Source organism: Arachis duranensis, chromosome 10, assembly GCF_000817695.3.
Source record: "Arachis duranensis cultivar V14167 chromosome 10, aradu.V14167.gnm2.J7QH, whole genome shotgun sequence".
Lineage (NCBI taxonomy): Eukaryota > Viridiplantae > Streptophyta > Magnoliopsida > Fabales > Fabaceae > Arachis > Arachis duranensis.
Genome location: NC_029781.3, coordinates 102,693,798 through 102,712,794, shown reverse-complemented (window position 1 = coordinate 102,712,794; position 18,997 = coordinate 102,693,798). Strand labels below are relative to the sequence as shown.

The window sequence follows — 18,997 nt, the reverse complement described above, 5'->3', positions numbered from 1 at the left end:
TTCGCTCCTAGTAATTCGATAATTCAAGACAGGCTGTTTCACTCAGGTTTAGTTTTTACATAAACTTAAGATGATTAACTCTCTCTTAAATTTAAACAAAAAATTGAAATAATATTTGAATATGAAAATATTATTTATTATAGCTAATATTTAACAAATTTACATAATAAATATATAGATATTTTATTTTAATCCCTTGTCTTAATTTTAAACAAGTTAATAGACATTTATCAAATAATGTTTCTAAATCTTTATGATGACCATAACATTTTTCATTCTATAACATATATAATTATTTATATATTTTGTTGGATAAATTAAATTTTTGAAGTTAAATAATTTCATAATCTAATATTCTAAAATTTATAGTAATAGAATATGAAAACATACTCCAACTAGCATAAGATTTAATATATTTTACAAAAATAAAAAATGATATAATATAACAATAATTTTATCATATTAAATAATTATATCTAAAATAAGTCATAAAATAAAAAATAAAACTTATAACTAATTCAACATGGTTTACGTATATTTTAATAGTTAGTACATATTATACATCTATATATTATTAAATATATAATATTACATATTATTCTACATAAATTTTTTATGTTTATTTTTATTTATCTTAATTTTTTAGATAATAAAAATTAAATTTTAATATTTTATTATAAATAAATTAATTTTTTATTTATTTTAAATTTTTAAATAACGAAACAGCTTGTTTCTAATTATTAAGGGCAAAATCTTGCCTGCATAAATCACACGTAACTGATTCTATTTACTAGGTGACTGGCATGTATGCATAAATCGATTTTAACTTATTTGATTTACCTTTTTCATGGTGATTTTAATTGATCAATTTTGATTTACTATGGAAATTTATAAATTAAATACATCTCGTTCGATTTATATAGAAATATGCACTTCGGTGATCCATGTAATGTTTTTCTTTTTGAGTGAATCGTGTAATATTATTTTAGATTTAATTCAACGATGTATTTTACCCTAAATATTGTGTTTGATTAAAAATATAATAATTTGTTGTAGGTAAGGATCAGAAAAAGTCAAGCAAAAAATTCAGGGTGCTAATAAAATTAGGATTGAGATATTCTCACTCATAAATAGAACTAGGGATGGCAAATGGGCGTAAACTCGTCGGATCCGTCCCGCATAACCCACTAAAAAAGGCGGGTTGTGCTAGAAATTTGAGATTGCCACACTTTGAAAGCCTACCTAACCCGTATTTCTTAAACCGCGGGTTTTGGTAGGACGGAGCGGATTTTCCCGACGGTCCTAGCCCTTTTTTTGCTAGAGACGTTTTTTGAAAATGTTTTAATTTAGTATTTTGAATTATATTTTACGTTTGATTAATTATGTTTTAAACTAGTAAATGTTTAATTATGTTTTAGACAATATTTATTTTACTTTGGATAATATTAATTTTATTATTTTGTTTCAAAAAATTTGATTTATGATTATATTTATTCCATATTTATAATTTTAAAAATTTTAATATTTGTGAATTTAAAAAGTATATTTTTTATATTTTTAGAAATTAATAATTTGAATTTTAGAAAAAATTTAAACTCATAAATAAAATTAAAATTGAGCCTAAAATTATCTTATTCTATTCGTTACCAGCCTTAAAAAATACATTCACATTTATCTTTTTATCGGTCTACCTTATGTAATGTATAATAAATATCTAATTTGGCTTCTAACAAATATATTATTTTACTATGAGACCCTTAAAGGGACAAAAAAAAATACTCATTCTAATCTTTATTATTTAGTGTTGTTAGACAAATTTATTTTTCTGTTAATAAGATCATTTTACGAATGATAGAATTTATTTATTTGGCACGTTAACTTATTTATTTAGTCGATAAGTGTCTACATGGATTAAAGTTGTAAAAAGTGAGTCAAATTAATCTTTATACAATTTTTTATATTTTTTTATATAATCTTAAATTTTTAATATTTTTTATTAATCCTATTTATTCTTCTGATCTTATTTATTATATCTTATCAAACAAAATTTTGTTCACATGAAATGATAAAAAAATATATTATTAATTTATATCTTTTTTAGGTCTCCTATAACTATGGATATAAGTTATAATTATTTATTAAAGTAATCAATTATTAAAATATTAGAATTTTTGCTTGCGAGGGCTTTAAAGAGGAGAGCTAAGTGAAAAATTTGCACAACTATTGTGTTGTTTAACAAAACTTTTTTTTAGAATATTGTAGTGTATGTATGTCTCGTTTAACTAAACCCCACACCATGATATTTTTAGCCCTCTCCATACATAGATTTGGGTATTAAACTCAACCTTAATACCTTATATATATTGGAGAGACTCAAGCTCTATCCATTCGAATCAAACACCTTATTGGTAAAGTTATTATTTCTTTTCTCTAGCATAATATCTTAATAATTATTTAATTAACCAATTTGGGTGTGTCGTAATTCACTCATTTGCTTAAATAAATGTCGAGAATTTGAATTTCGTCTTGTAAACAGACTTTTAAATAAAACTCAGATCTATAATTGTAAAATCGAAAAAGATAACAACAAAAAAAATATTAATAACCTAATTCAATTCAGATTTAGAGCTTTATTGGAGGGAAAAAAACCTACAAATTCCCATAAAAAAGAACAAAATAGATAAACAAATGTGCACCTAAAAATAATAGAATAATAGGACAATAAAATGGCTCTTTTCTATACATAAATATTTTAAATTTATAAAATAAATTTTGTTGACGAGTGTTATTAAAGTTTTATTTTTTATCTTAAAAAAATATTGAGAACCAATTATTGTTAATACATTAACTAACTTTGTCTTTTTCTCGTAATCTTTCTTTCATTCTCTCTCCTTTCTCTTATTGTTTGTGATTGAAATTTTTGTCAGCTCACTGTTAATGAAAAAAAAAAGGTTAATTTTATACTTGATTATCAAATAAATATTTCATATTAAAAAAAATTAAATTGACAATACAATAATTAGTTTTAGTTTAAAAACTTTTCTTTGAGAAAATTTAAGTAATCATTATATTTTTACTTAATATATAAGTTACTTTTCTTAATAATACCTTTTAATCTAATATCAAAATATTAATCATATAAACCAATGATAAATGTAAAGAAAAATACTTTTAATAAAAAATAGTTAATATTAACTTAAATATAAGATAATATAAAATTATTAATCACATATTATTGTCTAAACAAATATTTTTTTATTTTTTACATATTCTTTAATTTAGAAAAACTAAAAACAAATTTATCGTAAATCTAAATTTTATTAAAATATTTATAATAATCCAAGTTAATTTTTTGCTAAACAAATATTATTTTTTTGTTTGTTTGTTTGTTGGTGGTGTTGTTAAGATAACCCAAGTATAACCAAGAATGTAGAGTGGGTTGTTGTTAACAAATAAAAGGTATGCACGTGGGGAGGTTCTGGAAAGAACCTGGTGGGCAAAAGTAATGTCCACATCGAAGGTGAGAATATTGTGGCGTGGTGTTCCCTGTAAAGAAGCCACGTACCCCCATCTCTTTCCAGGAGTGCTGGACACCCTCTCTTTCCTCATTGGTCACTCCCTTCTCTCCGTGGGACCAATCACAATGCCTCTATCTCCGCCTCCCAGATACGCCACTTTCTCCCTTGGTCCCACCCCTTCTCTCTCTCTCATTTTTCCCCCCAATCCCCTTCTTCCACTGTTCAACTACTTCTCGTACCTATATTTTATCATCACATCCTCATTATTATTCAACTAAATTCTTCATTTCTATATCATTTACCTACTAACTAAGTATGAAAAATGCAATGTAGCTACAAAAATATATATCTCAAAGATAAATATAAAAGAAATACTAGATGAACCAATGACTAAATAAAGTACAAATCAATTGAATTTTCACACACATCTACACTAAAGTTATCTTAACAAAATAAGTAATTTAAATACATAAATCTATTTGAGTATTAGTACGCTCAGATTAAGTTTTTTTTTTTTTTTTAAATATGAGAAATAAAAACAGCACAACAAATAGTGTTATGATTATTTTAAATTTTTTGTACTGCTCCACCTGTGTTGCCCTAGACACGTGGCAAGTACACACCCAGCCACCGTGCTGCCGTTATCATTATCGCTTCCGCTCCATCAGAGAAACTGAAGAGGTAACCCCAACCGAACCACGCCATAGAGAGAGAAACAAAGAAAAAAGAACAAACTTAGAGAGAGAAACACACAAAGATCCGCGGCGTCATGGACGGTGGTGCTGACGCGTGGAGCGTGCCAGCTTGGGGAGCCAGCAGCGCCAACGCTGCTCCTCACGATAACAGAATACTTAACAGAATAATGCTCCGATTTCGGCCGATCGCACCCAAACCTGTCGCCGGAGGCTCTCTCCCTTCCTCCGGTGAAGCTCAAGGTAGCAACGGCAAGGCTCCACTCACCGGAAAAAGAGCGAAGAGGAAGTACGTTAGGGTTCGCAGAAACAGTGTTAGCGAGAGAAAGAACAACGATAAATCTCACGAGAAATTAGGTGAAACAAGCGAAAACGTCGCGGTTGTTACCCTCCAGCTGATGCCGGAGAAGGAGGATCCGAAACAACACTCCCTCGCCGGAGATTCGTGGTGTAAGAACGTTGATCTCGACCTAACCGTGGAGAATATCCAGATCCTCGATAATAACCTGGAGCCACCGCGCGTGGCGGCGAATCTTGACTCGGTTAAGGTTCTAGATCCACTTCCTCCGCCGTCGCTGGCGGCGGTCGAGTCCTGGGTGACGGTTGAGAGCGTGACAGGCACGTGCATGGGGGAAGGCGAGGGAGCAAGAGGAATAGGAATAGGTTGTTGTACGGACGCTGAGATGGTGAAGAGCTTAGAGGATGACACGTGTCCAGCGTTCGTTTCGGACGGTTACTTCAGGGTTGGGTGGGTGAACGAGGCGTTCAAGAAGATGGTGGCGAGTGAGGGAAACGGTTTGCCGTTGGTGTGGGTGAAGGTGAAGGATAACGCTGCGTGGTGCTTTTGCTATTCTTACCCGGCGTTCACCTGCGGGGTGAGACTGCAGTACACGTGGCGGAACGAGAAGTGCACGAAGATGGTGCCGTGTGATGTTTGGAGATTGGAAAGTGGCGGCTTTGCATGGAGGCTGGACGTGAAAGCTGCACTCAGCTTGGGTCTCTGAATAAATAAATAAAAAAAAGAATGCAACATGAAATAATGTATCCTTTTTCTCTATACTTATGGTAGAATTAGATATAGCTCTTCTAGTTGTGTGTGTGTGGATTGAGGATAAGCATAAGCACCTCTCCCCCATTATGGTTTGTGCATTATTCTAGTTTAAGAGTTTTCTTCAGATCCTGAGTGAAGACAAATAAGAAGTAAAAGATAAAAAGATAAAAAAAAGGAAGTGTGTTAGTCTTTAATTAGAAGAGTGATGAGTGGAGGAATTAAGAGTGGAAGGAAGGAAGATTATGAGGGGTAAATTGGGATTTGAGGTATCTTGGGAATTGGGAGAGGAGGAGAAAAAAGTAAAACGTATGAGAGCACAACATGCAAAGTGCTCTCTCTATTACTCTACTAAAAAGCAATTAAGTTTAGTGTGTGTATTAACTATTGTCCATCCAAGACATTGCATCTCATGAAAAATGTATAGTAGGTAGATATTTATATTTGTCGTTATCTATGTCTATATATATATATATGCATGAATAATGAACTTACTTTATGTGTTAATGACTCTAGTATAGAGTATAGAGAAGATGAGTAGAGGCAAATGATGTTGTGTTAAATTAGATTAATCTTCTATTTAATTATGTGGGGCAATGTGTTGTTAGGCAAGGCTCCAAAAGAATCTGAACTTGCTTCTCTGGTTTTATTTGATTTTGAACTCTGTCTTCTAGCGTTACACGTTACTACTACTATCATATATGCTTGAAAGTGAATGCATTAGTAGGGTCTCTATACATAAGTCTTTAAGAGGGAAAAGAAAATCAGAGTTTAGTATTCAAACGGAAACGGTTGATTACTGTATTATATGATTTCTTAAACTGATTTGGCTGCCATTGGTTTTTAGACTTTAATATTTAAAAAGTGTACACGTATTACTACCTAGAATTAGTAACTACTGTTTCAACTGTGTTGACACAGAAATTGAAAATAAATCTTATTAAATTTTGTTAGAAAATTAATGGAGTATCTATATAATATGTACAATAGATTATTTATTTGATTTGAATTTAAAATTAAAAATAAATAATAATTAATTATTTAATTTTAATTACAAAAATATCTCTATTATACATTATATACTAATTACATTGACTCTCTATATTTTTTCAATCTTAGTTTTAAGTGATGGAATATATATGATGAAGTGGGATAGGCATGATTTAAATCTTCTTTATTGCTAAGAGTTTGTTTATTTGGGATTTTTTTAGAATAGTAGGTGAATTTCTTCATTAAATTTATGAAAATATTTGTATTACCTTTTTTTTTATCTTACAAAGAACAATTCTCATTTTTCATTGTACACCATACTACCATTGTATTATCCTATTAATTTTTGTCAAAACTTCCCTAAATGATAACAATACTTTCTCTCTTAATTATTGGTGATGTTAGTTTTTCTCGTTTCATAATTATTTTTCATTTTATTTCAGAGAAATGCATCCCACAGGATTTTAAAAAGCCAATATATATACACGCTTGATTAACTTCATTTTATTCTATGTAGGATTTTTTTCCCTTACATTTTAAATATATCGTTTAGAATCTATGAAAATAAATCAAGACTAAATATGATATTTAAATGTTGTGAGAATATAGAATCATAAGTGTCTATTAATATACAAAGGAAACATTTAATTAATTATAATGACAAAACTAGACTAATACAAGCACATGCTCCTTTTAATTTATTAAATATAAAATAAAGAATTTATACTTCTTAAAATCACAAGCATTTAAAAAAAAATTTATTAAATCAAGTCTATATATTAAATTTTAAATTTTAAATTTTAAATTCTAATAATATAAAAATAAAACAGTAACCAAATATTAACTAATATTAATAAAAAATATTAACCCCTAATATTTATCGTGCATAATACTCTCTCTCACAATAATATAATATCTTTGCACTTTAATTTGTAAGTTCTAATATTTTTCTTGAATATATAGAAAGCCTAAATAAGATCCATGTTGAGAACAAATAATACAAAGCAAAGAAAATTAATATATTCCAATCATAAAAACAAAACAATTAGAGTGTGTTTGGTTTACGATTTTTTTTAATGTTTTTCTTGTTTTTTGAATTTTATTTTAAAAAAAATATATATTTTTTTATATCTTTTTTTCCACAATTATAAACAAAAATTTCTAAAAATTAAATAAAAATGTGAAACCTTAAAGACATTTTTTAAAAAAATATTTATCTTTTTGTTATTGACATTTTTATTATTCAAATCACATAATGCAACTATATTTTATTATTCTAAAAGTGGGTTTTCTGCCAATTAAGTACGAAAATGCATGATTGATATGTTTTATGTTGCTGCTATAGTGATTCAAATTTTCCTCTTATTAAAATAGACCATGAATCACACTATAGACACTAAGAATTCATTCCTGTCAAAGCTTGATGATCTCATATTCCTTCTACTCACTATATATATTAACTACTAAGATATTTGTTTTACGGAATTTTTTGATTTGACAGGCTAAAGATTAATCTGTTGTAAATTTGAGTTTTATTTAAGAATCTGACACTGATCAACGAATTGCTATATAAACAAGGCAGAATTCAAAACACCCCCTAACATTTACCTAAACGGATGAATAAACTAATTAATTATTTAGCCAACTCAAGTTGGTTAATGTTTAAGTAGTACCTGAAGGTTCAAAGAGTGCTTGTTTAGGTGAAGAGAGATTGGGCATTCGTCAGTCCAACAGAATGGCAAGGCTGAATTCAAAGAGCGTGCAGGTGGTATCTGCAAAGGCGCTCTGACGCCCAAGTCAGAGAGTTAGAGAATAAGTGTTAGGGTAGAATGATCATCCCTAGGAGAGCGATGGAACTCTCCTTTTATAGACTTTGCTGGGTTATCTTATTTTTGTGGGAGAGAATCCCACTTCATGTAATTTTAGAAGGTGGTTAGGAGATAAAGATGGTCTCAGACCATTAGGATGGCGGAGATGTTTTTGGGCTGATTGTATTAGGCCCCTTAAGAATCTGAACGCTAGCTCTAAAACAGTTGCCCCCAAAGCGTGAGGGTAAGCTTGTTTAGTCTTCACGCTGATTGAGTTCGATTCTCCATGGTTCAGAAGATCGTGAATCTCGTGTGGGAAAGCGAAACGTTACTTTGTGCTTCAAAGACTTTTGGGCCTCCTGGACTATCGTTTTGATATTTTAGTTTTGTTACCTTTGAATATCAGTTCACTACAAAAAAAACGTTGTGTATCGATGGATTCATCAAATAAATTCGCAGGTAATCAGTTTACCGTCGTTCCAAGATTGGCGGTATAAACGATACTGAAAACTCATTATCGGCATATTTTTTTCCGTCCGACGCTAATTATTGACGAATTTTCTGTCGGTGTTTCAATGAATTTGTCGAGACTGGGTTAACGATTACCGTCGGATTAATCCGACAGTAGTAGTTTTAATTTTTAATTTTTTTGGCACTAATAAATCACAATTAGTAGTCAAATTAAGTTAACAAAATTATTAGCAGAAATCAATAAATTATTTTATCAAAAATAAGTAGAGTATAATGAAGTAGACAAAGAAAAAAAAATACCTAACCCCTACAAAGTCCGATAATTATCATCGTCATCGTCATCGTGATCCCCCTACTGAGGCGACGAAGAAGGTGCTGACATGGCTGTCCAAAACATTCTAACTTTCTAAAACATTCTAACTTTCAAAGCATGCTAACAATTTTGTTAACAATTTTTCAAAACATTCTAACTTTCAAAATATTCTAACAATTTCTCAAATCATTCTAATTTTTCAAAGCAATCTAGCTAACTTTGCATTCTAACTTTGTTAATAAATTTTTAAAGTATTCTAACTTTCAAAGCACTCTAATTTTGTTAACGATTTTTCCAATCAAAATTTCGAATCCAAATAGAAGTCAGATGAAAGATAACGAACTAAAGAAAATTATTTCAAGACTACCAAAATTTCAAATCAAAATGCATGAATAATTGTATTCTAGGACTACTAAAATTGAATCAGGCTTCGACCATTCTCTAATATAAAGTAGCAAACAACTTGAAAAGAAAATTAAGACACTAAAAAACAATTTTTAAGTAAAATATTAAGAACAAATTAATAATAATAATAATAATAATACCTAATGGAGATTTCACTAAGCAATCCGAATAATCAATACCATTCTATAATAATCATCAACACAAATCCTAATTTAAAATAGCTAATAATAAGTAAAATTAGCAGGTGTTTGTTACTAACATCGCCAAGAAGAAAAAGAGCAGAAGCAGCGGCAGGGGTTTTGCAGTGGCAGTGTAGCAATGGCGGCAAGGGCGTTTGAGAAAGACTGGGAGGTGAGAGTTTAGATGGAGAGAGAAAGAGAGAGAATTGAATTCGAAATGAAGGAATAGAGGGTTCACGATTCGAATTAAGGACATGATTACCGTGGAATTTATTAGTAGATATATCCAACGATAACGCATTGCGGATCACTAAAACGTAGTGTTTCTTTAATTGTGTCTACCGTCGAATTCTTCCGACGGTAATTCCGACGCTACGTTTGGCGCCTATTTGCCTAGTGTTCCCACCAAATATTTATCGGCGACTTTACTGCCTGAAATGGTTATCCGTCGGTAAGTTTTTGATTCAGACTTCATTGACTGATGAAAGCACTACGGGCATAATTGAAAAGAACCTGAGTGCGACAAGTCCGGATTAATTCCAAGTTGAGATTACATAGAAAGAGTCGGAGGCATATCAAGCCAAATCTCTTACAAAAGCCTTCTGTTCACCTGCCCTAATCTTTCAATTCACTGATCGGGGGACTTAGTGAGGAAAGAAGCGGTAAGACGAATCCCACAACAAAATCGTTGCTGAATCCATGGGTAAATCCGACGCTAATTTGAGCCGCTAAATCCGATGGTAATCGGTATATTTCTTGTAGTAGTTTCATTGGCTTCGGGGTGATCAGTCCCTGAGATAGCCATTTTGTCGAGTTCTATTTAACGTTTTGGATTTACTCATAAAAAGAAGGAAACTTTATTATTTCGCTGAGAGCCTCGATAAAATCTTTCGCTGCTTTGGGTAGAATGGAGTGTCCTTTAAAAGTGAAAAAGGAAAACGCAATATCAAATAAGAAAAATGCTAAAAGATAAATTATCAATTGTTGTTGATGTAAGTGACTTCCTCTCTAGATTGCCCTATTTGTTGATTTTCTAGGTCTCCCTCCGATTCTGGTCTCGGTAGGTCATCATGCCGTGCATTTAGATCGGCGAGAAAGATTTTCATAACAGCCGATTTTGAGTGTTTGGCTTAAACTATTTCTCATTTGTGTCTTCGGGTGGGGATTGTTTCGAGGTATCATGTTGTCATGGGGTCGTTTATTGGCGGTCACGACCTGGGTTACTTTTTCGTCGTTTATGTATTCTCTCGCTACGCTTTGGATCTCATGCATCGACCAATAGGCTTTGTTGTGAGGTGCTTCCGGAAATCCTCATTCATCAGGCCGTTAGTTAGGCACAAGCTAGCCACGGAGTCGGTCAGTCTGTCTATGGTTAGACATTTATTGATATTTATGTGTGGTGAATTGTGCCAAAAATTTCTGGGAGATGTCGTCAAAGCATGAGATCGAGTCGTTCGGGAGCATGTTAAATCACTTGATAGCTGAGCTGGCTAGTGTTTCTAGAAAGACCCGACACTGGACTGCGTCAACCGTTCCTTCCAGGTTCATCCTGACCTTAAAGAATGTTGTGTGTTCTTGAGGGTCTTCGATGTTGTCGTACTTCATGTCAGTTGGCTTATCGAACCCTTTTGGTAACCTTACTTTCAGGACTTTCTCGGTGAATAGAGTTGCTTCCATTACCACGCATTCGTGTCACATTCGCTTGGAATATCTCTGGTGTCTTTCTCCATGATCCTCTCGGTTGGAATCTCGGAATCGACTGCGATACCTATGCCTCTCGTGATATCGATCCGAGGTTCTCGTTCTGTGCTCCCTTTTTGGAGGCGGTTCGAGAGATCGATTTGTCCGTGTGCTTTTGTTGGTAGCGTTCATTTGTGGTGATCTTACCTTTTAGGGTTTGAACTCAGTGGCAAAATTCCTGGATTATGCGGTTTGTATCTTCTTTTAGGCCGCCGAACAGCCTGTTTTTGTTAGACCGGTGATCTTCTTCTTGAGACTGCTGTCTTAGTTGAGTGCGTGTTGCATTGGTGTGAACCACGCTGGCCACGCCTCTCGTGGCCTGGGATAATGACGAGACTCTCCTTTTATAAACTTTGCTAGATTATCTTATATTTGTGGGAGGAAATTTCACTTCATATAATTTTAAAAAGTGATTAGAAGATAAAAATAGTCTGGAATCATTAAGATAATAAAAATATTTTTAGATTGATTATATTAAACCCGTTAAAAATCCGAATGCTATGTCTAAAACAGTTAACTACTAAAATTTCATTACCATCAATGTTGTTAGACTTTATTAATTATGAGTGAATCAATAATTTAATCTTTTGATTTCATACCATTATTACAAAATATTCTTATTTTTTATTTTCGAAATATCGTTCATTCAAAATGCATACTCTAACTTATTAAAATACACAACTAAAGTATATACAATTTCAGCTACAAAATATTATTACTATCATTACAAAATATTCTTATTGAAATAATTAACATTCAATTTTAGTTTTACTGTTTTTTTTTTAATAATTACAATTTGTTAAATTTTATTTCCTAATATTACACCTATCGTCGTCTTCTATCTCAACCCTTAAAAATGATTCAAGCCAAAATAAGCCTGTTTAATTTCAACTCATTAACATTAAATTGAATGAAAGTTTTTTACTTTGACATTTAAATTTATATATTAACACATTGTACATTAATATTTAAGTTTGGATAAATTCAACTTATTAAGTCGTGATAAATCATCCCGATTATATATATAAATCTCATAAGTGAGCATTCATGTAAAAAATCATTTTCAAAAGTAAATATATTGTTTACATATAACCTTAGACTAAATATTTTAATATCTTACATTCCTCTCTAAAGTGAACATTTCATAGGAACAATTTCCTTTCCCATCTAAGAATTTTATAAGAACAATTAATACATTCCAATATTGATGATCAAAAGCGATATCTTTGTGTCATTGAATCGTGTCTTGAGTTGACTTCATAACTATCAACTTCAAACTATACACTAATTGACGATTGTAATAAAGGAGTTCAAGAGTAAAATTTGTAGGTCTTAGCTTTGATTATGATTGTTCTTAATCCTCCAATTGGTGATACAATCATTAACAATACGCCAAGCACAATGCAGATCTGCAATGATAAATAGAGCATCATTGTTAAACAAAGGGATTAATTAATATAAATTGTGAACAAATAGTAACTTAGACAAAACCAAAATTAATTAAACATACCCAGTTAGTCCACCAAGACAAACTATATTTCTTTGGTTTGTAGATTACAAGCCACATGATGCAAGGTAGCTGAAAAGTTTAAAGAGCAATCCATTAATCAAAATTATTATAACAACAACAATAATAATAATAATAAAAAAATTGTTAAGTAGTCATGACTTACATAGTATGTTGTTGGAGCGAAAGCAAACCCTCCAAAAAATCCAAGGAGTCCATCAAAAAATGGAAAGGTAACTGCAATGAACATTGTGAATGCTGGAAAAAGAAAAAAGAAATGTCATTGTCTAACATATATTATAAATATTCATATGTACTTTTATTGAATAATTTAGAAAATGATTTAAAGATATAATATTAAAATTTCCAAAAAAAAAAACAAAAGAAAAATAGAAAAATAGAAATATACAGTGTTCATGCATATCTACATAGTTGTTTAAATTTTTAAGATAAACAATATCACAAATCACTGTATCACACATATAAAAGTAAAATGCAATTGAAGTGAGATAATAGCGTGCAAATAAAAAAAAAACTAAAGTTATAAATAAATTTCTAATAACTTATATTTCAGACAGATTACTTTTTAAAGAAAAAAAAAGTATTAATAAAGTCTTTTAAAATAAATGTAAACAAATTAGTTTAAATTAAAATCTTTTATCATAATCATATATAGGAACTATATGATTATGAAACTAATTTAAAAGTAATTGGTTTTCATCTGTTATTTTAAAGAATTTTATTAGTATTTTTTTAAATTAATATATTAAAAAAATAAATTTTTAAAGATTTATTTGTCACTTCACTCATACACAAATTTAAATTACTTAAATTTATGGTGAAAACTCAGTGCAGTCGACTTTACATACAGTTGATAACTGAGACTGATTTGACTAAATTTTCATCTAACGGCCTTCAACTATTAACTTCACGTGAAGTCGACTGAACTTAAATTTTCACCTAAATCTTCACGTGAAGTCGACTGAATTTGAATTTTCACCTAAATTTATTATTGTGAAGAAGAATGAAGTTATTACTTACCAACATATATATTACGTACAACAAAACGAAGCGTTGTGGTTGGTTTGAACTTGAGTATTTTGACGAGCAAAGTTTCAATCATGTCAAACACCGGCATAGCATAAACCTGATAGCTTCCAATCACATGAATAACAACAAACATGTTCGCCATTGCAATAAGCCAAGCTGGTTTCTCCAACGAGACCAGGATATCAGAGTCAACTGAATTCCCAAACATCCAATAACCAATGAAAGAAACAGGGAAGTAGCAGAGCGCCACCACTATGTAGGCCACAACCACTCCTCTCCACATTGCAATCTTCGATGGCTTCTCTGCCGTCGACGGAATTGTTGCTTGGATTTCAAGCACCACGTTGTGTCCTGCATAGGCAAATGCCACAGATCCAAGGGCATTGAAGAAATTAAATACTGTTCCTGCTGCGCTACCGGATTTGTAACCGTATTGCACGTTTTCTTGAACTCCCTTGTCCACAGAAGCCGCCCAAGCAATTGTAGAGTAACTGTAACAAAAAATTCAACCATCCTTAATATAGTAACAACAATCTCATATGTGCACCAAAAAAAATTTTGCTATCAAATTAGTCAGTTACATATTTATATATAAATATACGTATTATTTAACTTATTTTTAATATATATTTTGTATTTTATTATATTTCAGTTTTTATATCGAGTTTAAAGTTGAGAAATACCCTTCTTGAAAACATGTTAGCTTACAAAAAACATAATCTAAATCATATTGATTGAAATTTTTATATAAGTTAATTTTATAGTATTTATGAGTCTAAATTTTGTCTAATTTATTTTTTATGATAAATTTTAAATTTTTTAAAATAATTTATTTTTATAATTTTTAAATAAAATATTAATTTCTAATTTTTTTAATAAATTAAACATCACCTTTTAGACACTATAACAATCACTTCTTACATATATATTTCAGAACTATTCAAATTCTTTCTAAATTCACATCCTAAACAATATAAATAAAAGATATAATATATTCACAAAATATGCTATCTATCCTAATTCTTATACCTCTTAAACTATACTAATTTGAGCGATAAAATCTCTTATAAATATACTTTTACTATTATGGAGATACCAACTCAGAACAAGAAGATTCATTGCAGTCTCATGTCTTGATCCTACAAATCTATATTTTATGACTATAAAAGATAATTCTAATCTCACTTCTTAAATTTATTTTAACATAAATTTTATACCAATGATTAATTTAGTAACTGATTTTTACTCTATATATAATATAATTGATATAATAATTATAATGTAATAAGGAGGCAAGAAAAGTTGAAAAGTGATGTTATAAACGTAGTTATTATACCTTAGGGACATGACAGCGGCTGCCAAGGAAACACCAGAAAGGGAATTGAAGTTTGGGAGATGAGAGAGTACAAAGTGAACAGAGGCAAATATCATAATGAAAAATGTCAATTTGATTTTCTTGCAGCTTGGACACACAGTATCATGGAACTTCTTCAATGATGTTCCTCCTGTTACCATGTACACAATGTTCGTTGCAACTTCAACCACAAGTTGTTGAGGCACCACAATATATAACCCTAGCTTTTCACCAAATGCATGCTGACCCAGTTCATGATATCTGTCGAATCGTTTCCCCGGAACCATTTCGTGCATCTCAACCATTTGCCATAGCGTGTATAGGGTGATGATCCATGATAGGATCATTACTGCAACCCCAGGACCCCTGCATAAATATATACAAATACATAGTGACTGATTTTGATTTTAAAAAAAGTAAAAATTCAGAAACAGTCAACTTCACGTGAAGTTGATAGTTGAGAGCTGACTCAGCTATCAACCTCACGTAAAGTCCAGTCTCAACTATCAACTTCACGTAAAGTCGACTGGACTTGAGTTTCCACCTTTAAAAAATCATTGGTGTAGGTGCAACAATGCAAGTTGAGATTTTTTTACCATCCAAGCTGTGACATTGCATAGGGAAGACTAAGAACACCAGCTCCAACCATGGCAGTGACATTGTGAAAAGCTGAGTACCACCATTTCGCATTCCTTTGAGATGTAATTGGAAGCCACTCATCAATTTGCCTCTCCCTCTCTGATTTTTCTACATTCTGTTTTAATTTTGTCAACAACCAACTGTAAAATTACCCTCTGATTTAAGCTAAATATATAATACAAATGATTAATTATGTTTACATATTTACTAACATAGATAGTTAGATACTATGATTTTAAAAATTGAACCAAATAATAATTTAATTAGGTTCGTTAAAAAAAATTAGTAGTTAATCAGTCTGATTCTAATAATTCTTTTGACATTATATGTAGTCTATATATTTCTAAAATATTTTTAGTACTAACAAATTATTTTTAAGATGAATATTTTAAAGAAATAAGAAAAAAATTAATCTCTTCAGAATAGTAGTGTAACAAATTCTTTATCTCTAAATAACACCTTCAGACAGTTGAAGTTGTCACCTAATAAATTATAGGATAATGTTAGGTAACTAATAACTTTCTTTAAAAACATGAACAACCACCAATTAAATCAATACACACTATACTTCTAAATTACCCACCTAAATCTTAATATTATAATAATTATCTGCACACCTCCAATATATCTATTGTTTACATTGTTTAGTATTTTCATTGTTTGTCTGTACTTTTCCTAAATTATATTATTATGGAATGGTCAAATGCAACAGAATTAATTGTGGATACAACACTATGTAGAAATAAGACAGAGGAGGGTCTTACCAAAATCTTGGAGTTGCAATATACAAAAAGGCTAAATTTGTTGCCATGTGAAGTGATTATTCTTTTTTTGTTATCTTCTAAGGATATGCATTTTTTTTTTTAATGTTCTTAGCTCTCATTCTCAAAAGATGCCTAAATACTTATCTCACTATTTGCCTATTTGATTGGTCCACAATTTTGACTTTGACGATGCTCAGCAAACATATCAATATATGACTTTGACTAATGAAAAAGTAGTTATTTTTATCTAGAAGAGTAATAACATTAATACAACTAATGCTTTATTAGAAGCATTGGTCAACTGTTTTATTTATTTTTTTTCTTCTAAAAAGCCAGCTATAGTGAGAAGTGAGAACTGAGAAACATTAACAAAAGAAATGCTCATTTTGTTAATTATTTCTGTAAAATAATTTTAAAAGAATGATATTAATAAAATAAATAACAATTATAGTGAGAATTGAGAAATACCATATAGAGATTAATTCCTAACAACTATTAGTCAATGGAAATGTAGAAAAATAAAAAAAAATCGTAACACGTACTTATTTTAATAGATAAACAACTTTTTTTTTATTTCATATATTTCCTATCTGAGAGAAAATGAGAATATATAAGCAGGAATTTTCTGAATAGGGTTACTTGCCCGAATCTAAAAGAATAAAGAATATTACCGTCCCAAAATAAATAAATAAATAAAGGAAGTGCCACAAATTGGAGATTATTGACAATTTTGTTCATTGTGGAGACAATTTTATGTTGGGCTCCACTTGCATAAGTTATCAAAGAGAGACCTTTTGGGCAACACTCTTTTATTTTTTATTATGCTACAAAAACAACTCCTCTAAGACCACAATAACTACACAATAATTATTAGAAAAACTTATGAAGATAAGTCATATTGGACGTAGTTATAAATTTGACATTCAATTCATTAATTTGGGTTGGTCGAGTGATTAGGTCACTCGTTCGCTTAAATAAGTGTCGAAAGTTTGAATCTCATCTTATTATGTAGTAACTCATTGATCAACGACAGACCTTTAAATAGAACTCAAATTCGTGATAAATTAATTTTTAATTATTTGTAGGATTAGAAAATACCGTGAACAAACAGAGAAAAAATTGACATTCAAATTCTGATGTTATTATCTTGAAGTGGTGGTAAAATTGTATAAATGTTTAGTTGATTACAATATCATGGAAAAATTTCTCACCCTTATTAAGCATATAAGAGATATTTATATTTAAAACTTGTTGACTTTTATATAAACTCATACGTGTTATATGCATGTGTTTTTCTAGTTTGACTTGTATAACGTTTTTATATCATCTTATAGCGAGTCATATGTGTACTATTTATTCCATTTTTTTTAAGTTAAAGGAATCTTGTCATCTTAAGACACATGTACGTGTATGGTTTATTACTAGGTGACGTATGAAGAGTGTTCCTATTAGTAAATACTTCTGTATTTAATTAAAGATTATTATTATTACTATTTTACCCCCAGTGACATGTGTTCTAAGAAACTAAAATGGTGAGTAAATAGAGAAATATCAACAAAAATAAAAGGCAAAATAATGGACGACATGAACATTATTATTGGAAATTTATAATATTACTAGCTATATATAGCTCATAGAATTATATATTAAATTATTAACGCAATATAAATTAAATACGTTGAAGAACAATAATAAAAGATTATGTATATAGAAACTACTCACAGTTTTGTTATTGTGACCATTTGATGCTTCAATTTCCATAGCTGCTGGTGGAGAGAGAGAGAGAGAAAGAGAGAGCAATTCAGATAATATATATGGTGTGTTCTTGTTTGCTTAGGAAAATTGGGTGTGGTGCTCTCTAAGCTTTCAAAAACTTATAATGTTTCGATATTTATAGAGATATATTATAGCATTACATGGCAGTTTCTTGATATTTATTTTTGCAAAAAAAAAATAAAAAAAATAAAACTTCACAAGAAGAGAATGAAAGTCTAAAAAAGTGAGAGTTCTTAGACGTGACGTTTGTCATCTCTGAAAATCATGAATTGAAAAATAATCATGTTGATTTTTAAGAGGTCATACATTGACTTTTCAGATTTTTATTTTATTTTAGTTTATTTTATTGGTGATGTATGTTTAGTTTCTTTGTCATGACTCATGTGATACAAATTTCGTCGAAATTATTTATTTTTTGCAGGGACCGTGTTTATTTAGAAAAATCAGCGTTAGATTTCAATTCACCATTGCACAAATGGTTGATTAAGGTTGGTTTACTACTCATTCATTACAAAAAGAAATAGAAGAAATTAAAAAAGGTTGGTTCATTCAGAGCAAGAGATATCATTTTTGAGTAATGTTAGGGAATTAATATTATAATAACTAATACAATTTCAATTAATATTATAGCAGTTTGTTAAACAAATAAATCTAATATAAAGTTTGTTAAAAATAATTTTTTATTAAATTTAAATTTTAAATTTTTTTTCTTTTGTTAAATAATATTATCTATGATGTTAATA

The 18,997-nt window shown here is 30.1% G+C and overlaps 2 protein-coding genes across 2 annotated transcripts; one reads left to right on the top strand and one right to left on the bottom strand.

Annotated features, from left to right (window-relative positions):
• The first annotated feature begins 4,149 nt into the window (after positions 1-4,149).
• LOC107471585 (uncharacterized) lies at positions 4,150-5,912 on the top strand. The gene has a single exon (XM_016091078.3). The coding sequence runs from the start codon at positions 4,288-4,290 to the stop codon at positions 5,212-5,214; it is 927 nt and encodes a 308-aa protein (XP_015946564.1). The 5' UTR covers positions 4,150-4,287; the 3' UTR covers positions 5,215-5,912.
• A 6,296-nt stretch (positions 5,913-12,208) lies between these two features.
• Positions 12,209-18,356, bottom strand: LOC107471577 (lysine histidine transporter 1). The gene is made up of 7 exons (XM_016091066.3): positions 18,201-18,356; positions 15,672-15,829; positions 15,058-15,441; positions 13,713-14,212; positions 12,838-12,929; positions 12,675-12,743; positions 12,209-12,573 (listed from the first exon to the last, which is right to left on the bottom strand). The coding sequence occupies exons 1-7, from the start codon at positions 18,237-18,239 to the stop codon at positions 12,475-12,477; spliced, it is 1,341 nt and encodes a 446-aa protein (XP_015946552.1). The 5' UTR covers positions 18,240-18,356; the 3' UTR covers positions 12,209-12,474.
• Between the last annotated feature and the right edge of the window lie 641 nt (positions 18,357-18,997).

What these genes read in the sequence shown, in the direction of transcription:
- LOC107471577 (XM_016091066.3), bottom strand. Translation starts at nt 18,239, where the DNA reads ATGGAAATTGAAGCATCAAATGGTCACAATAACAAAACT. An exon ending in ATGGTCACAATAACAAAACT is followed by an intron (nt 15,830 to 18,200) that starts GTGAGTAGTTTC and finishes AAATTAAAACAG; the next exon opens with AATGTAGAAAAATCAGAGAG. An exon ending in GCAATGTCACAGCTTGGATG is followed by an intron (nt 15,442 to 15,671) that starts GTAAAAAAATCT and finishes ATATTTATGCAG; the next exon opens with GGGTCCTGGGGTTGCAGTAA.
- LOC107471585 (XM_016091078.3), top strand. Translation starts at nt 4,288, where the DNA reads ATGGACGGTGGTGCTGACGCGTGGAGCGTGCCAGCTTGGGGAGCCAGC.